The 27955-nt window shown below is 45.2% G+C and overlaps 1 protein-coding gene across 6 annotated transcripts in view; it reads left to right on the plus strand.

Moving 5' to 3' along the window:
* Znf532 (zinc finger protein 532) overlaps positions 1-27955 on the plus strand; it is a 107397-nt gene that overhangs the window by 50650 nt on the left and 28792 nt on the right. For all 6 annotated transcript variants that reach the window (XM_029546830.1, XM_021214564.2, XM_029546829.1 and 3 more), the window contains 4 exons: positions 6530-6711; positions 12528-12704; positions 19326-19488; positions 23875-24156. In XM_029546830.1, the coding sequence (XP_029402690.1) occupies positions 6530-6711; positions 12528-12704; positions 19326-19488; positions 23875-24156 (804 nt within the window). The remainder of the gene's footprint in view (positions 1-6529; positions 6712-12527; positions 12705-19325; positions 19489-23874; positions 24157-27955) is intronic.

A 27955-nucleotide genomic window follows, 5' to 3' on the forward strand; every position in this document is an offset into this window, starting at 1 on the left:
CTTCAGACATTCCAGAAGAGGGAGTCAGATCTCGTTACAGATGGTTGTGAGCCACCATGTGGTTGCTGGGATTTGAACTCAGGACCTTCGGAAGAGCAATCGGGTGATCTTATTCGCTGAGCCATCTCACCAGCCCGACTTAGAATATTCTGAGCCAATCACAACTAGTTTAGGACCCTCTGTAGTCTGTTCTGTTTTATTGCTGTGTAGTACTGCAGGCATATGGTTGTACCATAGTTCTGGGTTTTGTTTTGTTTTATTACAAAAGTGTTGGCTGGAGAGGCGGATTAGCAAAGAGCACTCGCTGCCCTTGGTAGGACCCTGGTTTGCTTCTCACCCGCGCGGCCTTCACAACTGTCTATAACTCCAGTTCCAGGGCATCTGATGCCCCCTTCTGACCTCTGCGGGTACTGCATGCATGTGTTGCTCATACACACATGCAGGCAGAACACATTCAAATTAAGTATTTTAAGAAATGTGTGTGTGCTCATGGGCATCTGTACCTGTGTCCATGCACGTGTGTGTGCTTGTGTGTGTCATCAAGGAGTTGATATCTGGTGAGTTCCTTTATTACTCTTTATTCATAAACACTTTATTTGTTTTATGTATAGGGGTACTTTGTGTGCCCCATACATGCCTGGTAGGTTCTGCAGCTGAGGGAGAGGATCGGCTCTTCCTTGCAGCATGGGATGGAGCAGTGTAATGAAAACAGAGCTGTGGGCAGGTGACACACATTCACACATGCACTCAAATGCACACTCAGGATGCACACTTGTGCTCACATGCACTGTCAGGCACACCCTTGCACTCACAGCACTCACAAACACAGGCTGCAGTTTGGGGCTACCCTTTCACACCTGCTTCGGGTGCCTCAAGCGAGGCAGCGAGTGCATAGAGAGCCAGAGAAGCAATCCTGCCGGGGAAGTGTGCAGGAACTGATGTCTGCAGGTTTGATGCCGAGATGCACTGGAATGCGTGCTTCACCTCCTAGTGAAGCATGACGACATTTAGCCAAATGCAGGCTGCTTGGCCTGGCAGCCCAGTCCCGGTGCTGGGAAGGGGGAGCCCAGCAAGAGGACTCTGGGGCTGACTGACCAGTACAGCCATATCATTGAGCCCCAAGTGCCAGGGAAAGCCCCTGTCTTAGACAGAAGCTGGGGAAGGGTTAGGAAGATGCCTCATGTTAACCTGGGCCCTTCCCAAATGCACATGTGTGCACGTTTAGTTTTAAATGCGTTCTTAGTTGGAAAGCATGTTTCCATAGGTCTCACACGACTGTAAATGCAGACTGTAACAGGCTCTTGGACACTTTCTTATTTTGTAATTGGAAAAACAAATGTCCAACAAATGTGGCAGAGCTGGGCAGTGTCCTTGCCTCATTGCCTCTCCTTCATTTTGTCGCTTTCCTGGACCCTAAGACTTGACGGTTGGGGACCCGAGGAACGCAGAGTGCAGCCTTGGTTGGCATTGGCCTCAGAAGTGCCATAGATATCGAAGGCATGTCTGCTTGCTCCTCATGTTTAGAGGCTGATTCCTCGTTTCAGTCTCAAGAACTTTGTGGGCAGCTAAAGTATTCTTTTTAATAGTTAAAATTATCTCATGTGTATGGCATCTGTGCAGCACATGCATGCTTGCTGTCCACGGAGGTCAGAGCATAGCATCCCTGGAACTGGGAATATTAATGGCTGCCGGCTGCAACTCAGCATGGGTGCTGGATCTTCTACAAGAGCAGCCAGGGCCTTTTTAAACTGTTGAGTCACCTCTCCAGTTTCTCTAAGCAATTAACAAATATATTTTTTATTTTTTGGAGCTGGTGAGATGGCTCAGCAGTCAGTGTACTTGGTAGCTTGAGGACCTGAGTTCAATCCCTGCCTGCACAGGAAGGCGAGAGCCAAACCTGCCAATTGTTCTCAGATCTCCACATGGATGCTGGGATGCTGTGACACACATGTGCCATATTTTTAACTCTGTGCATGTGTGTGACTGTGTGTGTGTGACTATGTGTGTGCCTGTGTGTGTGTGTGCCTGTGTGTGTGTGTGCCTGTGTGTGTGTTCGAGCATGTGTGGGTAGGTGTAGCAGGCCAGAGCCCCTGGAGCTGGAGGAAGAGTCCATTGTGAACTGCCCAATATGTGTGATGGGATCTGGTTCTCAGGATGATCAGTGAGCACTTTTAACTCCTGAGCCAGCTCGAGTCTCCTTCCTGGCCTCTAAATCTGGCATGCTATATATTAAATTCTTTTGAGCTGTCTCCGCCCCGTTCGCCTTTCTAGATAAACTGTTCTCAAGCATTTTCTTTTGAAGTCCTAGAGCGCAGTTCCCCTGTCATCATCAGAAGATTAAGTCTCCTTGCTTGCCTCTCCCTTTCCACCCCGCCCCCCAGCTCCATGTCGCAGAGTCAGCCCAAGGCCTTAGGCACACTAGGCAGGCAGGAGCATCTCTGGCAAGCTGTACCCACAACCTTTGGGCTTTTTAGTTTAGACAGACTCTGCTGTTACTCAGGCTGATCTTGAACTAGTGATTCTCTTGCCCAAATGCAGGGGTTACAGATGTGGGCCACTGGCTTTCAGATGAAGACTTTTTTTTTTTTTTTTTTGGGCACTGCTCTCCTAACCTGCTAATTCTGTCTTGCCTCAGTTTACATGGCAGTGTTGCTGCATCTCAGGGAACCTGTATTCTCTCGAAGTAATCTTCTAAGTATGTGTGTCTGCCGTGTGTCTGTCTGTCTGTGAATTACCTCATTTAGCCAGTTCTCACTAGGAGTTTCGCTTGCGGCAAGTGATTTGGGAAGAACTGCTCACTAGCTCTGGGAACAAGAGGTATACATACAGTCAGTGTGTGTGGTACGTGCTTTGTGTCATCCCCAATTTAAATGAGGTCTGGGAATAAGGTGCTCTCTCCCTGAGCTCACTGGGAAACTGAAACCCAGGAAAGGAACTGCTCTGCTTGACTAGAGACCATTTCTCACTGTAGACCCAGTGTGTGCAACGGTAGTAAAAGGCAGGGGCAATTGACTTTGCATCTGGTCCTCCTCACGCCCCCTCAGCTTCAGCGTCCTGGCTTCTGCATCCTGTGTGTTGCAGGCCTGAGCTCTAAGTTTACCTGTGAGGGGATGCTCTGGGCCCTGGTGGTCTCTATAGACTTTCTCACCCTTCCCCTGTTACCTTTCCCTGGCTGTGTTGCTCCCTAAAAGGACAAATTGAAACACAGCATTGTTTTCCTTGTTGCTCAGGTAATAGGTAATCACCTATGCAAATCAGGTGCTGAGCCCCACAGTCCAACCTCTTAAGGGACAGAAGGCCTTGCCCCTCCTCCATCCTGTGCTCTATTTCAGGCTCCTGGCCGCTGGCCCACCAGGCTGTGGGGACTGTGACTTTTCAGCCACCCTTCCCAGCTTTCTAGTGCTGCTTTACTGTTGACAAGTAAGATTAGGGTTTTTATTTATTTTATTTTTTGTTGTTGTTGTTTTTTTTTTTTTAAATTCCCTGAGCAAATGAGGTGGCCCCCAGAGAAGAAACGAGCTGCTTTGCCCAAGCATCACAAACAGTGCGTGTTCTGAGGACAGTAAGCCTAATTTTCAGAGACATAAATCCACATATGTATTTCTTCTGGTTTCTTCTCTTGCAGGCCACGCACTGCTGAGCTAAACTGCTGGTTCTCCTACTGAGTTGACGAGCAGCCTCAGTCTGTGCCAATTAAGGAAAAATTCCTTTGACTTTAAACCAAAAGGAAGGGAAAGTCAGATTCGGTTAAACCACAGAGAATCCACATGCTCTCCTGTGCTCAGTGTGTCCCCTAAGCCCAGAGAACACGCATTTTTGCCTTGTATTCAAAGCATCCCAGAAGGGCTAGTGGAATCAATCGCTCTCCCCTTTGGTGCCATGGACGCCCACTTCCACTCTCTGCAACAAGGACAGTTGGTGCAACCTGAGGCTGAGTAGTTAAGCAGACAGTGTCCTAAGAGTTCAGAAACATGGGTAGCATGCAACATGGAGGAGAGTGCTTCTGAATGGAATGCAAAATGGAATGGAGGTGAGGCACGCAACAGTAACCAAGAGAGGAACGCAGGAGTAGGTGTGGGGTGTGCACACCGGTGCGTGTGCCCCTGTATACACTGTAGGTAAGATCCCCGTGCCTCTGCTGGGATCATTGTCCACACCCTCCCAGCCTAAGAGCTGCAGGACTCTCAGGCTTGGCTTGAGGCTGGACTCTTTCCTTCTGGCTCTGATATGGGTGGGAAGCCTCAGCTGCTGGCTGTGCATAGTTGGGAGGGAGGGAGTTGTGGTAATGGTGATGCCAGTGATGTCGATAGAACAAGTTGTGTATTTTATATGTATTATAAAGAGCAACTGTTTGTTATTAAATCGTGACGGATGATAATGTAAGTGTTTAGCTTTAATGGAACACATGGCCATTGCTCTTTGAGATTTTCTTTCCTTTTAGCTTTGTACTATTATAAAATAGTATAATCACATTGCTTTAGATAGGGGCGAAGCCATGGGGGAAGAGAGACTGATTTCTCATCTTAACACAAATGGGTCATCTTTGGCATTCTGTTTTATTATTTAAGCTTTTCAACTTGATGTTTTGTGCTTGTTCAGCTCCTGTGACCCCATTCCGCTCTTTCCACCACCACCAGAGCCTGGCGGACTCCTGCTGTTAGCACTTTGTAGCACTTAGGTCACGTTTCTTAACGTCATTAAGCCTTATCTCCTCTGTAAAATGGAAGTATTACTGACTTCATAGATTATGAGAAATAAATGATACGATGTATTAATATTTAAATCTATATAAAGTTCCTAATGTATTTAAAGAACTTAATTCACTGCTTGGCTCATGGTGAAATGGAGCCAGTCCATGTCTATATGTATATTTATATCTATATACATACATGAGATGTGCATTCAGCTATGGATGTATGCATATGTGTATGTGTAGACATATATGGATAATGGTTTTTGACTTCTTTTAGAAATGAAAGCATGAGTTTTATGTCCAAGTAAGTGCATCTCCTGGGATGCCTGTGGGAGTGCGGACACCCGGGATAATGGCTTGGGACGGAAGGAAGCTAGAAGACCCGTAGTCAACGAAGCGAGGGACTGCGATGCCTGCCTCCTGGTAGCAGGCTCGTACCCAGTACCACTGTCCACTGGTTTCCCTTGTTGTGGCAAGTGTTACCTTTGAAGAGTGTGTCCCCAGGAGTGGCATCTGTTAACTAACCTCATCAATGTTGCCTGTACTGCTCTTACTTTGTGATTGTAATAAACATTTTATGGGATAAAACTTGTATTTTAGTCCTTTCAGGAGAAAAGCCAAGAAATAACTTTCAAGTGAGTTGTTATATTTCTTAATATAAGTCACTTCAAAGCCTAAACTTAAATTTTTGGGCTTCATTCAAAATAACCATGAAGAATTAAAAAATATTTTTTAAATTGCTGTCAGTCTGAAGGTATTTTTAATTTGACTTTAGTGCAAATGGTCTGTCTCAGAATGTAAGCAGCATTTGCTTTGGAACAGATGTCTGAGGAGTGTGTGCACTTCATTCTCTTGAACTTGCTTCCAGTATGGTAGTCAGTTTATACGGACTGAATATTTTTATTCAGTTTATTAGTTTTTCTGATAATTCGTGAAGTTTTTTTCTTTGAAGGTGATTTCAATCTTTATTTATTTATTTATTTATTTATTTATTTATTTATTTTGTTTTTCGAGACAGGGTTTCTTTCTCTTTGTAGCCCTGGCTGTCCTGGAACTCACTTGGTAGACCAGGTTGGCCTCGAACTCAGAAATCCGCCTGCCTTTGCCTCCCGAGTGCTGGGATTAAAGGTGTGCGCCACCAGGCCCGGCCAATCTTTATTTTAATACAGTCAGATTTTAAGCTTTGTAAAATTTCTTATGCTCTGCAAACTTCAGTTTAATGTCCAAATTTATGTATTTGGGCTTGGGTGCTTTGAAATCAATTATGAATCGTATTATGACCAGTTCATCCATTTAAAGGCCAACTTAGGTGTAAGAAGAAAGTCAGCTCCTAAGCCATTCTTTTTGTGTTCCTGAATTTAAGATTTAAATAATTGAAGTGACTGGGGAAGAAGAAGAAGAAGAAATTGGATTAACTGGGGTTAATTTCTTTTTTCCTGAGGCAAGTTCTGGATTGTGGGAATTGCAGCTCCTGTTGGGCCTGTGAGCTCGGAAGTGTGCCGTAGAGTTTATCTGTAAGCACAGTTTACAGGAAGACCTTGTTTAACCTTTTGCTCTGGGACAAAAATGCAAAAGAGACAGAACTGGAAACATTGAAGCGGTGTTTTCTTTATCTCACACTTTGGCAGAAGCCTGCCTCTGTAGTAATTCTTATTTTTGTTTTACAGGATGACAGTAACATGTAACCTTCTGGTTTGCTCTTCCCTCGGGCATTAGAGTCCTTTATTGCAGTGTTTAGGATGAGCCGCATAACTAACTGTACTGCTTGACTAAGGTGATTTGCATATCAGCCGTGCCTAGCAGGACCAATCGTGTCTCCCCCTTTGGTTTATTTAGAAGACTTGCACTGTCTGCCAGATGCTGCTTCCTAACCAGTGCAGCTATGCTTCACACCAGAGAATCCATCAGCACAAATCTCCCTACACCTGCCCTGAGTGCGGGGCCATCTGCAGGTCGGTGCACTTCCAGAACCACGTCACCAAGAACTGTCTGCACTACACACGGAGAGTTGGTTTTCGGTCAGTATGTCGTTCACTGATAACTGCACTGCGATTTTGACGGGCCTGTGCACATGTGTAATTCTCAGGGTTACTGGGCGATACTACGGCTCACAGATCCTCTGGGAATCATTGGTAGTTGAGTTAATCTATTTGAATCCTTTAATGCCCCGTTGGCCTTGCCAGTCCATACAGATGAGGATAAGGTAGATGCATGCATGGAGCTTGGGGACGACCAGCAAGCAGCCTTTGCATCCTCATTGCCGCTCTCCTCACTTGTCCTCTGCAGGAGTACTCTGCATTTCTGTATCTCTCACTATTTCCTTCCTAACAAATACAGGCATAATGGGTTGCGGTAGCCACACAGAAGGGCCCGGTGAATAACCTTTTCTGATATCCATCTTTGGAGTTTCCCCTTGAGTTTAATGTCCAACTTTATGTTTTTGGGCTTGGGTGCATTGATTTCAGTTATAAATCGTATTATGACCAGTTCATCCATTTAAAGGCATATCCTCCCCTTTGGAGTATCCTCCTCCCCCACAGGTCCAGCCTCTTCATCTTTACACTGATGCTGGAGATCCCCAGATGTGTAGTTTTTGACATCTGGAGACTTTCATGTTACTTTAGCCAGTGTCAGGTGATGATCTACTTTGTTCTCAGACTTTGTTTCTTAAATATGGTCCCATCCCACTTACCTTGATCTCGTGAAAATCCCTCAAGGAATGGTCTTGGGTGACATAATGTCTTTGTTCCAGCAGAGGTGTCACAGTGGCACAGGCTTATCTTACTGTTTGGTTAGACTGTTGATGTGCAGTGGTTTTTGCTCAGTCCTAATCCCGTCACCTGGTTTATAAACATTGGCGTGGTTTGATGACTTTATCTTAGTTTGGTTTATATTTGGAGATCACTAATTCCTGGGTGGCTCTGCCCAGTTTTCTTTCTTCTTTCCCATCCTCTTCCTCTTAAGATTTCTTTCTTTTTGTTCTATGGGTGTAGGTGTTTTGCCTGCTTGTATGTCTGTTCACCATGTGTGTATATTGGCTGATGAGGTCAGAAGAGGAGCTCAGATCCCTTAAAACTAGAGTTACAGATGGTTGTGAGTTGCCGTGTCGGTGCCCGGAATTGAACACAGGTTCTTTTGAAGAACAGCCAGTGCTCCTAACTGCTGAGCCATCTCTCCAGCCCCCCTCTGCTTAGTTTTCTAACTAAGTTTAATCTTATGCCTCCACATTTGTGGTGCACACATGCTTTATGGATTGAGATCTAACCTGGAAACCTTTAGTTTAGAAAACAAGAAGCCAGGGTTTTTTGTTTTTTGTTTTTTGTTTTTGTTTTTTTCCCTTTGGGCTAGATTTGCTTGTCACAACTTGTGAGAAATTCCTCTGTTCTCTGTGGTACCCAAGTAGCTGTGGGGGAATGACCTGCCTCCGACCCCCTGGGATGTGACAGTTAAACAGGATGCTCCACAGACCCACACAGAATGCTCCTTTGGCTCCTTTGGTTCTTACGTGTGCTTGGGAACTGTGAGCGGATTACGTGCACAGCCAGGGAAGCAGCTGTGACTCGTGCACTCACCGCTGGTCTCTGCCGAGCGTTGTTTGTTCCTACATTTCCTCAGTGAAACAAAGGCTAAATTGGAATGAATAGAGGACAGCCTTCTGTGCTCTGAGTTATTCCTGGTGTCTTTCCTAAAACTGAAATCTCTCATGTAGACTGAAAGCCTGCACCTCACTGTGTAAAGTGTTCTGTCCTTCATTTGTCCCAGGCCAATTTAAGTTGGGTGCTTTCAATTTGACATTTCAAAATTTGACATTTTTTATTAACTATAGATTTTCCCCACTGGACTGGAGGGATTCAAACTAGGAAAACAAGTTAGAGGGTTTGTGAATTTGCTTTTGCTTCGGTGTCCTACTGTGAACCCCTGGCTGTTTTGGAGCTAGCTAAGTAGGCTAGGCTGGCTTGACACTGTCTTTAACTCTCCAGGGCTGGGTTATCAGTGTCCCCGGGCCCGCCTGCTGTGCTCTTTTATGGGGAGTTTACTTCATGTTGATTTGTCCTACCCTCCTTCGCTCGAGCGACTTTCGCTCGCTCGCGCTCTCTCTCTCTCTCTCTCTCTCTCTCTCTCTCTCTCTCTCTCTCTCTCTCTCCCCCCCCCTTTTGTTTTTGAGATCTTTCTCTGTGTAACCCTGGCTGTCCTAGACCATAGTCTATAGACCTCCGGCCTTGAACTCAGACATCCTCTTGCTTCTTCCTTCTGAGTGCTTGGTTTAAAGGCCTGTGCCACTACTGCCTGGCTTACGTTGACTTCTTCAGAAAAAAAATATAAAACTTTAAAATATTTTCCTGCCCTTCCTTCCCTGCCACCCCCCTTTATTGATGAAGGGTCTTATATTGTAGCCCAAGCTGCCTTGAAACAGTTTAGCCTGGGACTAAAAACCAGTGCTACCATGCCCAGTCCTCCTTCTGTTTGAAGTACTGAAGTGGTTGATGTTTCTTGACTGGGCTTGGCAGCCTCGGTCCTGCCTTGTTTCCTGCCCCGCCTCCTTGTCTCTGTATGTTCTTTCTAGAGGTTTTCTTTAGGCTCCCAACCCTGCATCTGTTCCTTCTGAGGGAGGTGCTTATCTCTTTGGTCCTATTGTGTCTGTCTTTTAAATACTGACCAGCCATGTCTGGATTCTGCTTAACGAGTAGTAAATGTCAATTACAAATAAAAGTCAAGTATTCTTCTGAATTTTCCTGTCTCCTGATACATACATTTAGGAAGAGATTATTATAGGGTTGTATATTGTTTTGTTTTGTTTTTTTTTATTATTAAATGTTCCAACTTTTTATTTTTATTTTTTAAAGATTTATTTTATGTATATGAGTACACTGTAGCTGTCTTTAGACACAACAGAAGAGGGCATCAGATCCCATTACAGATGGTTGTGAGCCACCATGAGGTTGCTGGGAATTGAACTCAGGACCTTTGGAAGAGCAGTCAGTGCTCTTAACCGCTGAGCCATCTCTCCAGCCCCCAGGGTTGTATATTGTAAACATTTTTTTAATCAAAAAATAGTAGAAGTAGGTACGGTGGCACATGCCTGTCATCCCAGAACTTGTAAGGCTGAAGCTTGGTAGTGTTGTGATACTCAAGGTGAAAGACCTCCGTGGGGAGACACCTCCCCCCACACTCGAGTCTCGAGATGGCACACACCCAAGAAACACGAGAGACCGTCTTGATGCAAATCTCAAAACCCCATGCATTCTTTGCCCTAGGCCGGCACAGGCCCCATGAGTCATGGATCCTGAATTTAATTTTCTTTAAAAGGGGTGTATTAGTCAGGGTTCTCTAGAGTCACAGAACTTACAGATAGTCTCTATATAGTAAAGGAATTTATTGATGACTTACAGTCTGTAGTTCAAATTCCAACAATGGTTCAGTAGTAGCTGTGAATGGAAGTCCAAGGATCTAGCAGTTGCTGAGTCCCACACGGCAGACTCCCTTCTTCCAATGTCCTTATATGGTCACCAGCAGAAGGTGTAGCCCAGATTAAAGGTGTGTGCCACCACAACTTTAATCCCAGATGATCTTGGACTCGGCGATCTCCCTGTCTTAATCTTCTGGATTCAATCACCACTGTGTCTCAAGATCTCCATACCAAGATCCAGATCAGAAACTTCTATCTCCCAGTCTCCAGATTAGGTCCACTGGTGAGCCTTCCAATTCTGGATTGTAGTTCATTTCAAATATAGTCAAGTTGACAACCAGGAATAGCCACTACAAGGGGTATCTGAAATCCTCACTCGTTGGCCTCCGGTACCCTGGACCTATCCTGCTCTTTCTCTTCCCTCTGTTTCCCTTGGCCTCTGTGGTTCCTTTTAGATCGACCGAGTCCCTGCCACTTCTGCTGCCAACTCAGAACCATATTTTACTTTGCCTGTGCCCATGAAGCTTTCTCCTGTGCCAAGTGGCTCTGGAGTGTCAGCAGCACACCTTTCCTTGCTCCTTTCTGTCTTGGTCTTTTGTTTTCAATGCAACCTAATCCTATGTCTGATGGGAAGATGGCTTATGCCTGTGATAAGGTTGACCCTGGGCAGCATTCGGGTGGCATTGGGCAGATGTAACCATCGGCCCCAGCCTCAGAGTCTCGTCTCTCTATCTGTGGTCACACACTCTTGGATGTGCCTGATTTCACTGTGGGTCTCCTCACCAAGGCCAAGAATTGAGTTCTTGCAGTCAGTACCCTGACCCCTCTAGTCGATAGCTTCTAGGGGAAGGTGAGACTAAACTGCACTGTTCAGTTCTTATTTTACAAACAAGTATCTGCAGACAGGAGCATGCACTGTTCCGGACAAACTGTAAGGTGACCCAGAAGGAGTTCAGTATGCTGGGATGGCTTCTGTGTTGAGAGCAGTGCTCCTGATAAGACGCTGAGCTTCCTATTATTCTCTTGTTCTCAGTGTGTTAGTGAATTGCCGCACACTGTGCCCTAAGACGGTGAAACTGCCTGGCAGTAGTGGTGCATGCCTTTAGTTCCAGCATGTGGGAGGCAGAGGCAGGCAGATCTCTGAGTTCAAGGTCAGCTTTCTCTACACAGCAAGTTCTAGGACAGCCAGGGTTACACAGAGAAACCCTGTCTCAAAACCACCCAGACAGACAAAAAAACTCCAAAATTCCAAAACAATGAAACTAGGCTACCCTGCGGTCTTCTAAAATGCCTGCAAAGCCTACAGTGCTCTGCTCTGTAGAACACGCCCTCTGTGTGGCGTTATAGGAGATGCCTCCATGGGTCCATGTGCCTTTAAGCCTGGAAGGGTAGAAGTGTCTGGCATGGTGTCCCAGAGGGCAGGCCCTGTCAGATTTCTTTCATAGGTGACTTGCATACGTGTGACTAGGAACATGTTTGTCCACTCACATGTGAGGCATGTTCTCTCAGATGGGTCCCAAGAGCTGTGGTGAGCATTCTTAAGTTTCCATATGTGTAGCAGGAAGAGTCCCTGAAAATGGAGGTGTTACCGGCATTGCTGAGAGTCCGTGTTTAGAGATGGGTGAATTGGGGGTGGGGGTGGGTAGAGATGAGTGGGTTGGGTGGGTGTCATAGTTTCGAAGTTTGTTTTTGTGGGGTTAGCTTCTTGCGGGGAGTGAGCTGATTCTCATACTCAGAGATTCAGAAGCTCGCACGCAGCCTGTTCTTTCAGAGATGCTCATTTTTCAGAAGATGGAATTTAAAGACCAAATATGATGAACACAGTCAATCGATTTGTTTTCCTGCAGACAAAACCTGGTGGCTGACTTTTACCACCCTTTGGGTCACCAGGCAGTGCAGATAGAAGATACACTGACCACACCAGTGTGTGCCAGGAGACTGTGGGTCATACCCTTTTCATGTACCCCTCTTTGTCCCTCTGTTGAGGGTATGTAGGTGCAGATTTGAAGGCCTCTGTCATTGGGAAGGTCCTTTGTATGGCACTAAGGTGACAGGTGGTAACGTCAGGCTCTAGAGTCAAGTCCAGCACACGATGTCCTTCCCTAATCCAGGATCACCACAGTCTTGCTGTGCCCCCTGGTCCTGACCTCTGATCAGGCCCTCATGGTCCATTCGCCTCAACACACACACACACGCGCGCGCGCACACACACACACACACACATACCATTTGTACTTCGTGATCTACACTCTTAAACACAGAACTGTCTTTACTGTGTTGCAAGCAGAAAAGGCAAAGTACTTTCCAAAAGCCAGGAAAAGAAACCTCTGCGGGCTGTGAGATATGTTCATGTCACCCTGTTGACACAGTGACGTCACTCTTGGTGTTCGGTTGTCTGTGCTAATGACAGTGTTGTTTCTCTAACAGATGTGTACATTGCAATGTTGTGTACTCTGATGTGGCTGCACTGAAGTCTCACATTCAAGGCTCTCACTGTGAAGTCTTCTACAAGTGCCCTATCTGTCCAATGGCGTTTAAGTCTGCCCCAAGTACACATTCCCACGCCTACACGCAGCATCCTGGCGTCAAGATAGGAGAACCAAAGTAAGTCACCCCATGGCTGAGTTTACTCTGCTGCTCTAGTGCTCATTTAGAGGAGGTTGTCATTGTAGCAAAGGCAGTTTGAAACCTGGACATTTATTGGCTGTGTTAATTGTGACGTGTGAAGTTCTGCTCTTAGCTCAGCAAGTCATTCTGCCTTTTCCAGGGAAAGTCTCTGTCTCAAGATGTCACTGTTATTCTCGCTCTCAGCATTAGTATCCACTCAGCAAATGAATACTCACCCTTTTTATTCTTAAGATGATTTTTTTAGCAAGTAAGTTTTAGAACAATTATAAAATATAAAAACAGAAATCCCAAACTGTGTCATGTTCCATATTTCTGTGGTCTGTTTATGGTAGCATATGCCTTTCCCAGCAACATTCAAAAGGCGAAGTCAGCTGGAGACACTGGTAACTGAATTTAACTTTATAGCTAGGACAGGTCATTGATTAGTGGAAGTAAATTTGATTTTACTTAATGTTTTTGCTTCAGGGTTGTTGAACAGATAGGTCTACCTGCCTGTCTGCTGCAAGGGCCAGTCAGTGGAGGGGAAGGGAGGAGGAGGAGGAGGAGGAGGAGGAGGAGGAGGGTGGGCACAGGGGCAGGCCTATGTTCCACCATCTGCCAGTTGTGTAGCCTGGGACCTCTCCTATAAGTGCCAGGTCAGCTGTGCCCTGTGGTCTGGGAGATTAGAAGGAGGCAGAGTGGTTCAAGTTTGTAGCCTGAGGTACCTGAGTGGCATGTGCAGGAACTCCATGAGCATTTGCTTGCTCCTCAGTGTGTGAGAAACGTGTGCACACACAGTGTGCTTGCTTGGTGGTGGTCATTTTATTTCTGGGCTCATTATGGCTGTGTGAAGTGTGCTAACTGGGAGGTTACATTAGCTGTGCCAGTATTTTGGTGCAATTTTGTGTGTAACTCCATTATTGAAGATCCACAAGGGAAAGAGATGTAGATAATGCAATATAATACCTGTACTTCTTTATTTCACACACACATATAATGTCCAGGTTTTTTGTTTTGTTTTGTTTTGTTTTTTAAGTTTGGGGAAATATGATTAGATATATACAAATGACTGTTTAGTAAAACAGTTAAAATCTATTTATTCAAATAGGTCTTTTTCCTGATGTTTTGTGTATTGATCCTCAAAGGGAGGCAAATGACAAATTAGGGGATTCACATTGGAAGGGACATCCTCTTCCAGGGACAGGGGTTGATGAAATTAGTGAACGTGTCTCCAGTGTTTACACTGGGAAAACTTGTGTAAACTAGCACACCCTTTTCCTCACAATGAATATCACTATTGGTTCTTCATTTAAATAAATCAAATATTCTGTCTGGTCAGTAGTTATAAACTGGAAACAGAGTGTAGTAGTTTAAGATAAGTTAAAACAGTATTGCTCAAGTTTGAGCACAGTAGGTCTAGAATTTTTATAGTTTTACTTTAAGGGAGGTTTTATAGAATGCAGTATTCCCCTGCCCTTTATTCACAATTTACATTTTTATAATTTCTGTTAACCAGGGTCAGCTATGGACCGAAATTATTAAGTGCAAAATTCTAGAAGTAAGCTATTTGTAGGTTCTAAATTATACCCTGGTCTAGATCACAGGGTCCCTTCCTGCCCTGCTTCATCACAACATGAACACCCTTTGTCCAGCATGTCTATGCTCTGTATGCCGCCTGCCTGGCAGCCTTAGTAGGCAGCTTGGCGAGGGTGGTGCCAGCACTGCCCAAGAGAAGCAGTAGACCACTTCCTTTAAGGAAAGAAGCTACTCCGGGCAGTGGTGGCGCACGCCTTTAATCCCAGCACTCGGGAGGCAGAGGCAGGCGGATTTCTGAGTTTGAGGCCAGCCTGGTCTACAGAGTGAGTTCCAGGACAGCCAGAGCTACACAGAGAAACCCTGTCTCAAACAACAAACAAACAAACAAAAAAACCAAAAGAGAAAGAAGGAAAGAAGCTACAGTCCCAGACCTCGGAAGATAGCACCGTATGCTAAAGTCTGCGTAAGAGCAAAGGAGCAAAGATTCTCCCCAGAAACAGTGGATGAGGAAAGTGAAGTCAGTGCTAGTTACCTGTCACCCCGGCGAGGAGACGAGGTGGTGGGTCAGAGCGCATGTTGTCGATCTGGAGAAGCTGTCTGATGAGAGCGTGCGGTGTCTCTGGTTCTGATCACATTGGGGTATTAGAACAGATTCCCCGAGGAAGAAGGAAACTGCATAGGAAAATATTACTTTGATTTTCTTTTTCTTTTCCCCCTTTTTGGGGACAGGATTGAACTGCATAGCTCAGGTTGACTGCCAGCTCACCGCCCTCCTACCTTGTACCCCACAGTACTAGATTATAGGCGTGTGACCCCGCTCTGAGCCAGCTTCCTTTTTATATAGTCTTTAATTTGTTTTGTTTTGTTTTACTCTCAGGTTTCTTTAATAAGCAAATACCTAAACACAGGCATAAGCTGCTGTGTTTCAAATTGCAAAATAAAAATGGCATTCTGGTGAAATGAGAGGCAGAAGGCCCAGCCCTGTGCAGCTGTGTGTCAGCAGCCTTAGCTTGTCCTGTCCTTGGTCCTCTGCTCTTGGCTGAGGCCAGCCCTGCCCTCAGCTGCCTCTCCAGTGAGTACTGCTTATTGTCCTCCTTGCTACCTCACCCATCCAAGCTAATGTAAAACCACTTATCCTGTGGCTGTTTGGGGTCATTTGGAATTAGCTAAAAACAAGCCAGTGGCCTTGGGATCAGAGCACCTTCCGGGACCGACCCTCGCAGCAGTGCTTGATGGCTGTGGTTACGCAACCGATTCAGAGTTACCCAAACGACTTCTTCAGTTTTTCACCACTCAGTATCCACTTCTTTACTGAGGATGTACATGTGTGAGCATAGACTAGAAGTCCTGCAGTTTCAGNACCTGAGCCTGCAAAATACCGTGTCCCAGATAAGTGTATCTGTAAGCGCTTTGTTTCTTATTTTCCAGGATGTGGGTGCGCATATTTTTCCTGCTATCTAAAAGGGCACTTTGAACCCTCTTTAATGACTGCTGGATAATTTATGTTATTTTGAGCATGCATGCGTCAGGCTGAAATGATAGTTCCTAAGTTGAGAGCTGTATAAGGGACAGAATTGGAGCAAGCTCCTGAGAAATGAAGCCTACAGTGTTGCTCTATCAGCATGGTCGGGGGCCTCCTAGGTCTCTGGAAAAAGACCTTGGCACTGAGATTAATTAATACATCAAACAGATGACCTCATGACTCTGACCCACATGAAGGTAGTGTCTGTCAGCTGGCCAGGGTTATGAGAACCAGTTCCATTGTAGAGAGCAGTGCTTCCTGCCTGCTGGGATTTAATCAGTAGCTCCCATTAGCAGTTCCAGGGCGCCAAGACCCTGTTTATTTGTTTTTGTTTCCCACACATGTCCAGCAGTATCTGGAGAGCTGAGGCTGCAGTACACTTTAGTGCCCCCCCTACCACCTTACCCCACTCCCTACCCCCTTACCCCGCCCCCAGTGGTCTGGCTGCCTAGCTGCTCACATCACACACAGGATTTAGAGGTGTTCTTCCAGTCCTTCCCAGCGCTGCATTACCCTCCCCCCAACATACATACAGCACCATGAACTCCAGGTCTCACCAGCTTGCTGATCTCTGCCTTCGCATGGAGGGGTTCTCCCTCCCACCCCCAGGCTTTCCCATTGTTGTCAGGCAGTTTGCTCTGAGTTCATGGTTTGTCCCTTCTATGAGCGTGTGGTCCTTTTGTTATTTGCTGTTTCCAGCAGCAGTCACTGCTGCTTTCAATGCTTCTTGCTCCACAGAAATGGTGGCAGTGCTGAGAACTGGGTACTGAGACAGTTCTGGGAACCCTTGCTCCAGAGTCCCTGGGTTTGCACGACCTGGTCTATTCAGGCGTGCTCACATCTCAACCTTTCAACCTTGGGAGACACGGGACATCATGGCCTGTTTCTCAATATGTTCTTCCCTTTATGGAAGCACACTCATAAAAGTCATCACACACAGCCCCTATTCAGGATGTCGGTGCTGATCACCATGCCAGCTGGTTCTGAGTGTTGCCAGGGTAGCCTGGAACTCAACTCTTTCTGCCCTTGCTGGGATTGTAGAAACTCCCTCCTGCTCCTGACTCAGTAGTGTTTCATAGGGAGGCTTTTTGATAATATTCCAACAACTCAGTCATCCGCTTCCTCAGAAAGATGGTATGTAATCCTGTCATGCGATTTTGTATCTTCCCCCCAAGAAGAAAATGAGAGCCATGCCTGTTGTGATTTTTATTTTAAGATTTATTTTTAAGTGTGTGTGTGTGTGTGTGTGTGTGTGTTCACATACATGTGTGCAGGAAGCCAGAGATTTCCTGGAGCTGGAGCTATAGGCAGTTGTGAGCAACCTGACATGGGGCCGGCCATGCTGGGACCGAACTTGGATTCCTCCGCAAGTGCATACTTGTACCCATGCATACTCAATGGCTGAGCCATAGCTACATCCCAAAGTTTTCTTTTTTCAAATGCTTGCATCTTGATTATAGGGAATCCATAAAATAAATATAAACAGAGTAGTAAAGCAAGCACAAATAGTGTGTGTGTGTGTGTGTGTGTGTGTGTATATATATATATACACTATCATTCCTAGAGACAATGGTAATACTATGCTTTCTAATTCTTTACCATTTGAGAAATGTGGTCATGGGACTAGAGAGATGCCTCTACAGTTGAGAACACTTCCTGCTCTTCCAGAGGACCTGAGTTCAGCACTCATGTCTGGGGCTCCCAATGGCATGTAATTCTAGCTGTCAGGGATCCAACACTTTCTTCTGACGTCCAAGGATACCCACATATATGTGTCATATATGTATACATGTGGCACACACAAAAAATATAGCAAATCAGTAGTAAGGAAATGTGTACATATCATAATTAATATTCTGCCTTGTTTTAATTTTCCTGAAATCTTCATAAGCACATTCTTTCAAAAATATTCTCTATGTGATGGTTTGTTGCATTGGACACTGAGGCTCCTCACATTAAGCAGCTCCAAACAGTAAGGCAATAGCATCCTTGGGCACCTGATGCTGTGAGGGTGAAGTATCGTAGGGGACCAGCACTGGGCTGCGTTGGAAAGCCTGACAGGAATGAGCTGGGTTTTTCTCTTCCATCTGTATTGAAGGTGAAACGTGCTGCTTTGGCAAGCCCTTAGAAAAACGCGTGGTCTTCTGGTTTCATTTCAAAGTCCTCTGTGAGAAAGGAGAGCTAAAACTGTAGCCATAAAAGAAATTATTTGTCACCACCACCACCATTGTCATCATTAACATAGAGTCTTTCTATTTAGCCCTGACCAGAGTGATATTTGCTATATACTGGGCTGGGCTTAAACTCATAGCAACTCTCCTGCATCATCTTTCAAGTGTTGGGAATATAGGCATCCACCACCATGCTGGGCTGAATTGCGGGTCTGTGACAGCATTGTCCAGTAGAGTTTGAAGCTGTGCGAGGAGCTCTCATGAGAACACACGGGCTCGTGGACCTCCCTTCTCTAACTTTGCTGCACACTTGACACTCCCAGGCACTACCTCCCCCCTTCCCCACCGTTCTCTTTAGCAAGTAGTTCCCCTTCTTTTCTCAGCTTCTCCTAGACTCTTCATGCCTGTTCCACAGTCTTTCAGAGGAGCCAGGTTTCACAGGCTCTCCTTAAGGACCAGGATGACCTGAACAGTAAGGAAGAGGTGCTGTGCCCCAGCTGCACACAGGGGGAGTGTTGCACACACCCCAGTCCCACCGAGCACCCGTACCGGAGCTCTGAGCTCCAGGAGAGATCTAACTGGGTAGAAGACATTTGCTTAGAAGGTTCCAAGTGCTAAATATTAACTTAAGGAGGTGGATCCGGATGATGCATTGGGTATGGAAGTGGCGCCTACCGTATGGGTACCGTGAACCATTTTTAAGAAGCATTGGGGTTTCCTGTGGTGTGTGTGTTTTTATCTCTGTGCACTGGCGGACAGATTTCTGCGTTAAAATTGGTATAGAAAGGGTGATATTCAAGTAAAAAATTGCTAATTTAAATGTAAACTCAGAACAGGCTATGCAAATATTAGAGTTTGGGTGTCTTAAGTTCTTTAATCAAATTATTTTCCTAGTTAGGGTAACACCGTTGAGCTGTATTGTTTTGTTTGACCTTACCAAAAGAAACAAAAATCACTCCACACTCTGTCTTGGGTTAGGATGCACTGTTCAGTTGTATTGTCCTTTTCAATCTTTTTTAAAAAAAGAAGGGAAGGAGGGAGGAGGATGGAGAGAGAGAGGGAGAGAGAGAGAGAGGGAGAGAGAGAGAGAATGTTTGATTTTGATGTTTCTTGCCGTGTGTTACAGTACTAGAAGGCTTTGTACAAACATGCCTTTGCAGCATGGTTAAGCTTTCTAAACAAATGTTGCTGAGTGTGTCTTAGAACTGAAGACTTACCTGCTGCGATTGAGCGATGTCGGTTGTCTTGAAAAGCTTGCCTCACAGCTAAAATGTTCTCGTGTGTCTCCTCTCAATGACTTCTACCCCCGAGTTCCTTAGATGCTAAGTAGTGGCTTTGACGTGAGACGAGGCTGACTGACTGTATTTCGCTGCGCTTCTTCTGTTCTAGAATAATCTATAAATGTTCCATGTGCGACACTGTGTTCACCCTGCAAACCTTGCTGTATCGCCACTTTGACCAGCACACTGAAAACCAGAAGGTGTCTGTTTTCAAGTGTCCAGACTGTTCTCTTTTATATGCCCAGAAGCAACTTATGATGGACCATATCAAGGTGTGTGTGCGCGTCTCTCCTCCCGTCTAAGTGAACTGCAGATTCATGCATGGTCATAGGTCCTGGCCGAGCTGCAGATTTCTGTATAGCATGCTACTACGTTGAGGGGAAGAGATGGATACTGACCCATTGCCACATGCTGTCTTCACGTTCAGTTGGCTTTGGGGTGCTGTTCACCCAGGAGTCTTGCTCTGTCTCCCCAAGACTGCTGAAGAGGAAGAGGTGTGCATGCTCTGGTTTAAGAGAATAATAAAGTTATTAGGGCTCTCTGTACATGAAACTGATGACTGTGAAGTTTTCTCTAAAATATGAGGTTTATTTTTGTTTTAATTATGTCTGTGTGGGTATGTGCATGTGGGTTCAAATGCCCTTGGAGGCAGAGGTCAGACTTTCCTGGGGCTGGACCAGGCTGTTGTAAACTGTGGCGTGGGCACTGGGAAATGAACCCGGTCTTCTGCACGTGCAATAAGTGCCCTTAACTGCTGAGCTGTCTCTTTAGCTTTTGTAGTTGTCTGTTCTGAGAATTCTGTCATGCGGGATTAAGAAATAGGAGTTTTGATGAGTTATGCTAATTTATATAAATATTGATACATTCAGAAAAATTGGTCCCTCTTTGAAATTATATAAGCATTTAACTTCTTATTGTATTTGATACCCTTTAGGCTTTTGTTTTTGTTTTTGTTTTCTCTCCCTATAAAAATACCATATAATTCAGGTATGATGGCAGATACTTTTAAGTTAGAGGCAGGAGGATCTCTGTGAGTTGAAGGCCAGTCTGGTTTACATGGCAAGTTCTAGGCTAGCCAGGGCTGCATAGTTATACCTTATCTCATCTCTTTTTAATTTATATTATGTGTATGAGTTTTTGCCTGTGTGATGTGTGTGCACTATATCCAAGCCGGTACATTCTGAGGTCAGAAGAGGGCATCTGTTCCCCTGTAAATGCACCCTCTTGCAGAGAGTAATAAGTGTTCTTAGCCACTGAGTTAGTTGATGGTAAACATTTAGGGTCGACTGGGTGTTGAACCTGCTGTAGTATTTGGTATTCATTTGGATTCTCTTGTCTCCACCCGCTCGAGAGGCACCACGCTCCACTTGGAGCCTCAGAGGCTCATATGTAATTACAGGTTGCTTGCTTTTCTTGAGATAAGGTCTTAAGATGATAGGCTAGGCTGCCTGCTATGGAAACCATGGTGGCCTTGACTTTCCGGAAGTCTTCCAGCTCCTGCCTCCTAAGTGAAGAAAGGTCAAAGGCTAGTGCCACTACCCGTCAGCCCTGGCTTTTTACCTTTCCCTGTGAGGGGAGGCAGATGGGCTCGGCGGAGGTCGCCTCTCAGAGACTGCTGAGACTTGGTTTCCGGAACTTAATCTTGGCATCAGCAAGTAGTTAGTGTCTGGGGTGTGGTTCTCCTTGTCATAGTGAGCATGGATGAAGGAGATGGTGGATCTGACCCTGAGCCGCAGGACTGGATTGATTTTAGTTACCTGAACCTGCCAGCCTGTGTGATAAGAAGACAATGGGACTGGTTCTATTTTAAGTAAATCCTATTGTCCTTAAACTCCTGTTATTATGCTTGGTAGGTAAGAATAAATACAATTTTTTAGAGGCACATTTATGTTTAAAGTGATGCATCTCTTGTTTCATATTTAGCTTGTCTGATACCTGTAATGCCCTCTGATGGAGTCATGAAGCAGAACTGGACTGGGGGCTGTTAGGGAGGTGGTCTTGGGGTCTCTCTCTCTCTCTCTCTCTGTCTCTCAGTATCTCTCTCCCCCTCATTCTTCTGTTCTCACATTCATTAATTCTGTCTGTCTGTCTCTCAATCTCTTTCTGTTCCCCCTCTCGCTCTCTTCTGTTCTCTCTCTCTCACATTCATTCATTTATCCATTCTCTCTCTCTTTCTGTCTCTCCTCCTCCTCCTCCCTCTTCCTCTCTCTCTCTCTCTCTCTCTGTGTGTGTGTGTGTGTGTGTGTGTGTGTGTGTGTGTGTGTGAGGTGGCCCATTTTTACTTGATTCACATTTTGTCTCTGTTCTTCCAGAATCCATGTTTGCTTACTTTGTAGGTCCTTACACAACATACTGATATTCACACTTAGGTGAGAACGTTTAACTTATACTCATCTGAGTTAGCTGTTACAGAGCTAAGGAAAAATCAGGTCTGAAAGAATTAAGTTGTATTACTATCTTTTTAGATGGTTCTAGGGATCTTGCATGTGCTAGGCACATTTGCATTCCTTTTGTTAAAAAGACAGCTGATCTTCGATTTTTACTCAGTGTGTACACCGGCATTTAGCACGTGCTTCATGCTGTGCCTTGCTGTGGCAGACCTCTCACTTCTTTTCCATGATTTCTGACCCCAGGGTTACTTTGTGTCCTTGCCCCTTCTCCCATTTGCTTAGAAGCTTATGGAAAGTTTAAGGATTGAGGCTCTGTTCCTTGCGTTTTAAGTATTAAGAAACATTAAAAACTCTGCTGAAGAGAGAGTGCAGTTATTAAAGTGGACGGATGACGCCTGGTCATTCCATGGACACATGTCAACCTTGCATGCATGCATGCATGTTGCACACACATACACACAAGTGTAAGCAGGCAAGCTGTGTACTGAGGCACAAACTAGGTACCTTCTGTGCACATAGAAGTCTGGCATGTATATGGAAAATAAGTAGGTGTGACTGTAAGGAAATTGTCCTCCCTTCTTCCCCCTGATCAGACGTTGCTCTCAACTCCACGGGTGGGCCAGGTGACTCTCATGTCCTTTCCTGGCAAGAATACCATAGCACCCACCTTTCTTCCTGGGAAGGACAGTGTGGAAGAAGTCCACTAATGCTGGTGTTGTTTAGAAAGCATCCCACGGGAGGGAGGTACAGAGTGATGCCATCCTTGACAACTCGGGGGGACCAAGCCTTCCATAGAGCGGATTGGATCTGGTGGTACTGGCCCAAACCTCAGCTACTGGGGTCGTAAGTTCAAAGCTTGCCTGAGCAAGCCAGCCTCAGCAACCTGATGAGACTGTCTCAAAATAAAAGGTGGGAGGGAAGCCACATATGTCCTATGGAGTGCTTGCCAGGAATGCGCTCAGCCCCACACTCAAGGCTTAGGATGGGAGGAGCCAAAAGGGTCTCATTTTACTGATTTTATCCCACCCACATTCAGAATCCTATAGGTTCAGGATAGCTGTTTGTTGGCTAGTGTATTAGTGATAATAAACAACTACTCAATTTTAAAAGACTTTTTGAGTACCTACTGGGTACATTCAGAGAGACTATATACTCCTAGTAAAGGGGAGTTGGGAGGTGAGAATTACCCCCAAGCCCTGATGGTACTTGTACCCAAAGTTTCCAAGAATATGCCAAGCAGCACGTCTTGCTGGATCATGGGCCTTGACACTTCTGCACACGAGCCTACTTAAACAGTTCTGCAAGTGGGAAATGGTCTCCACAGGGAGGGGAGAGCCAGTATGTTTCAGGACAGGGGCCTGTCTTCAGAGAGTGTTAAATGGTGCTGATGGGTAGGCCTTAGAGAAGTATGTGGGACTATGGTCAGTATGATGGCTCAGTGTTAAGGCACCCGCTGACCTGAGTTTGATCACCAGGGCCAACCTGAGCGGTGGAATGAGACACTCGACTCCCGTTAGACACCTGGCCTCACATGCACTTGCACCGTGGCATGTGTACATCTACACACACAAGCACAGCACACGCACACAACATAGGTAAATGTTAAAAATGGAACTAAAACACATAGTAGAGCAGTCATTAAAGTTATGTATTATTATGCTTCTTTATAGGGCTAGTGAGATCACTCTCTGGATAAAGGTACCTGCTGCCGCCTAATGGCCTGGGTCTCGTTCCCAGGACCTGCATGGCACAAGGAGGGAACCGACTCCTGCAAGTTACCCTCTGAACGCCACACAAGTTAAAACAGTTAATGCTCCTTTATCTGGCTCCCCATCCCCTTTATTTTTGAGATGGAGTCTCACTATATCACCCTAGCCTGCATAGAACTTGTTACATGGACTAGACTGGCCTCAAATTTACAGCCATCTGCCTGCCTTAGTGGATTTAAAGGTGTTTGCTACCATGTTCAGTTCCACTGTTTTTAATTCACCTTGATTTATTTATTTATTTATTTATTTATTTATTTATTTTGTGACAAGAGGGTCACTGTGTAGCCCAGGCTGGCCTGGAACTTTCTGTGTAAGAGATCTTTCTGCCTCTGTCTCCTGAGTGCTAGGGTTACAGGTATGCAGCGCCATGTCTGACTTCTCCCTTATGTTTTTAAAAATGTCCGTTTCTAGTTTAAGGAGATACTTCTCTGAATGATTGTCAAATTCTGTTGAAACGGTGTGATTTGTGATAGGCGTTTCTTTTCTCTTTACTATGCAGTCTATGCATGGAACATTGAAAAGTATTGAAGGGCCTCCAAACTTGGGTATAAACTTGCCTTTGAGCGTTAAGCCTGCAACTCAGAATTCAGCAAACCACGGCAGAGAGGATGCCAAGTCCATGAATGGGAAAGAGAAACTGGAAAAGAAGTCTCCATCTCCTGCAAAGAAATCCACAGAACCCAAGAAGATGGCCAGTCTCGGGTGGACGTGTTGGGAGTGTGACCGTCTGTTCACACAGAGGGATGTGTATCTGTCTCACATGAGGAAGGAGCATGGGAAGGTCAGTGACAGTGACATCCATGCTCCGGCACCAGGAGGGGACACTGGTGGGTGCTGGTGACCCTCTGCCATTCAGTCTCTGCCAGGAGTTAGGATTAGTGTGACCTCGATGTCCGTGTGCCTCACCTGCTTTGTCTGTGGAATGGACATTCCCAAACCCTTCCAGTCCTACCTGCCTTCCCTTGTACACTCACCAGTAGCGGTGGCTTGTCGGTCATGTCTGTTGATAGCTGAGGATGCTGCAGATGAGGCTAAGGCTCATCCAAGTGCTTGTGACCAGCAAGGAAGAGAGGTGGTGCAGAGGCAGCAGTGATGCTGAGTGCTGCCCGCCTGGGTACCCAGGCACCATTGCACACCGGGCTGGGTTGAAGGAATGAAGCTTAATTGGGCAGGTGGGTTCCGCAGAACTTTAGAATGGCAGTGAGGGCTGGGGAGGACTAGCCTTCTCTGAGATGTTTTTCAGTGAAGCAGCTCTCTTTTCATGAGGTTAGCAAGGGCTGTATAAACCCTGGGAAGTGGGTAGGGGCTTGGGCGGCAAGTGTATGTTATTGACTGGTGCCAAGGTGCTGGGAATGCTTCATTTGCATCAAGAGGAATTCCAGGTGCTTGCTGGATATGTCTTTACAGGGAGAGAGGAAGTTAATTAAACCTGTGTGATTTGGTCATAAGGCTTTGAGACTACCTCAAGGGCGGCAAAGGTGGGGGTCACACAGACTCCATGCCCTGGGACATGCAAGCTCAGTCCTGGGAAGGAGCAGTCCTTACTCCTGCTGCTCTTAAGATGAGATTTTCGGGGTATGGATATGTCTTGATCTCACTATTGCTCTTTTCGGGGTCCCCCAGTTGTGCGGCTTTCCTGCCCCCCAGAGTGTTCCTGGTGGCTTTGTGAGTCACCTAGAGTTTGCAGTACAAGGATGAACTTCATGCCTTACAAGCTCGCAATCTTGACTCCTAAAGTCAGTCAACAAATGGTTGTACTGTCCCTTTTATGATTTATTTATTTTTACTTTGTGTGTATGAGTGTGTATGAGCATGCGCACCACGTGTGTGCAGTGTTCACAGGGACTTAAGAGGGTGTCAAATCCTTTGGAATTGAGTTACAGCTGGTTGTGAGGCCTGGGTGCTGGGAATTGAACCTAGGTCCTATGAGAGCACCCAGTGCTGTTACTGTTGAGCCATCTTTCTAGCCCTTGCTTTCTTTTTTTTTAAGATAATAAATCTACATTACTAAGTGGTAAGAATTTTTAAACCACCTAAAAGGGCCACTGAGATGGTTCAACAGGTAAAAGCATTTGCTGCTATGTCGGGGTGGGGGTGGGGGGACCTGAGCTCAATCCCAGGACCCACATAGTAGAAGGAGAGAGCAGACAAGTGGCCTTTGATTGTGACACTCAAGGGCATGTCATATGGACATACATGCTTAGAACGAATAAATGTAAAAAAAAAAATCTATTAGACTTCATAAATTAAGCAGAATTTATTATATTTTATATTATCTATTACCATATTTGGATACTATATTATATTTTATATTACCTATTACTGTATTTGGATACTATATTAGGCTGTGTTTACACTTTCTGATTGTTTGGGATTGAGAAAGAATTCATAGCGGAGTCTCTGAATTTTTATTTTGAATGTGCTATTCGATTATTGTGAAAATGACACTGTTTGACTGATAGGTACTCTCTAACGTTGCTGGGTTTGGAATCTCTGTGTGTATGTGTGTGTGTGTGTGTGTGTGTGTGTGTGTCTGTGGGAATGTAGGTGACCATGCGTTTCCAGGAGACCATCTGTCTCTGCCTCTGTCTCCCAGCTCACTGTGAGAGTGCTAGGATATGTACTCCTAGGAGGAGCTTTGCGTGGGTTCTGGGGTCCCAGACTCAGGGCCTGGTACTTTGCTGTCAAGTGCTTTAGCCACTGAGCCGTCTTCTGAGCCTCAGGTTGAAGTCTTTAGATAAAAGTATGTCCTACGTACTTTTATTTTATTTTAAAAAATGATTTGTTTATTTTTATTTCATGTACATTGGTGTTTTGACTGCATGTGTGTCTGTATGAGAGTGTTGGATCTCCTGGAACAGGAATTACAGGTGGTTGTGGGCTGCTGTGTAGTTGCTGGGAATTGAACCCAGGACTTCTGGAAGAGCAGTCGGTGCTCTTATCTGCTGAGCCATCTCTCCAGCCACTGTACTTTTGTTTTTTATATCACATCATGAGGAATATAGCTTGCCACACTTTTGATGATACTAAAATTGATTTGTGGGTTCAAAGGCATAATAGTTTTAAAGAAAAAAAAATCCATCATCTTATTGCTTTAACCTTTATTTACCTTTGTCCTTGGGAAACTGTGTAAGAATGTACAGGAATGATTAGCAACTAGTTTATACTGGACCTTGAAGAACTTACTATATGGAGTAGTAGTTGTCACATTTATTAACACACCTCATTTATTTATACTGTTTATTGAACCACTTATAAAGCTAATGTGTTTCCTTTTGACTACTGAAATGCTATAAATTCTTTACCCATTTCAGGGATCCCAAGGTAAGGTGGCACTTTGCTTGCATTTGATTTAGTTATCAATCTCTGTAGATAAAACCAGAGTTCCTTGTGGGCTGTGTCAGGCTTCATCTAGGCAGCTATGAATTCTTGTATATTACTCTCCTTGGCAGCAGAGAACATTTTCTAAAGGACAGATCTGGTCATGCCTCATTCTTCCCTAAGACATTGTGTTCCCCTCTCTTGTGAGAGCCACGTCTTTGTGCTTTCCTGGGTCTGTTCATCGGGCAGCCCTGCAGCCACGGCTTTGTAAGTTGCACCTGGGCAAGGGATGTCCTTTCAGTGTTCCAAACACTGCCCATTTGCTTCTGGGGCTCTTCCAGTCTAGTAGTGTGAGAGACCACACTTCTCTGGTGGCTAGTGTCTTATCCTTTAGGTCTCAGCTAGGACAGCACCTCATCTAGAAATTCTTTCTCGGTCCCCTGATACCAAATGATTTCTTTTTCTTAAATCTTTTAATAGCATCCCCATTAAATGTCCCCTCTCCGTTGTGTCTGTGGGCGCTCTGATTTGCACTTCATGGTGGGTTGAAAATACTTCTTACATGAGTAAGAGTGAGTTCTACTTTGGAAGGCATTTTGCCCTCTTAGACCTAACCTTCCCTCTGAAGTTACCCATGCTATCGTGACCTCCAAGAATCCTGTATTAAGTAACCTACAAGGAGTTGTGTGTGAGGAGGCAAGCACCATCAGTCCTTAGGCTAAGATGAGCCAAGGCTCTGAAATACTCTGTTCTAATACAGAACAGTTTGGAAAGGTGTCAGGAGAGCACAGTTGTCATTCCTGTCCTGCCAGAAGCATCCGAGTTTGCTAGATAAAATACCACAGTGCATAGAAAGTACCTGTCAGTGTGCAGGTAGACTTGATTCCAGACTACAGTTAGCACTCGGAAGTAAATATATGCATGTGTGGGATATGCTTTCAGTAACCTGGCAGCTGGGCCAGCCACAGAACAGCCACTGCTTGGGTGTTATTGCTGATAGAATGGTTATTTTAACATGGTTTTGGAAAAAGGTCTAAGTTAGAGGTATCCTCAACTGGTATAAGATTATTATGCCACAATAATCTGCTCTTTGTGTGTGTGTGTGTGTGTGTGTGTGTGTGTGTGTGTGTGTAGGGGTATGTCTAGGTACACAAATTCTGTGGCTTGTTTGTGAATATCAGAGGACAACCTTGTAGAATGAATTTTCTAACTTTACATAGTATTTTACTTTTCTATTGCTGTGATAAAATACTCTGGCA

Source organism: Mus pahari, chromosome 15 (genome assembly GCF_900095145.1).
Source record: "Mus pahari chromosome 15, PAHARI_EIJ_v1.1, whole genome shotgun sequence".
NCBI lineage: Eukaryota > Metazoa > Chordata > Mammalia > Rodentia > Muridae > Mus > Mus pahari.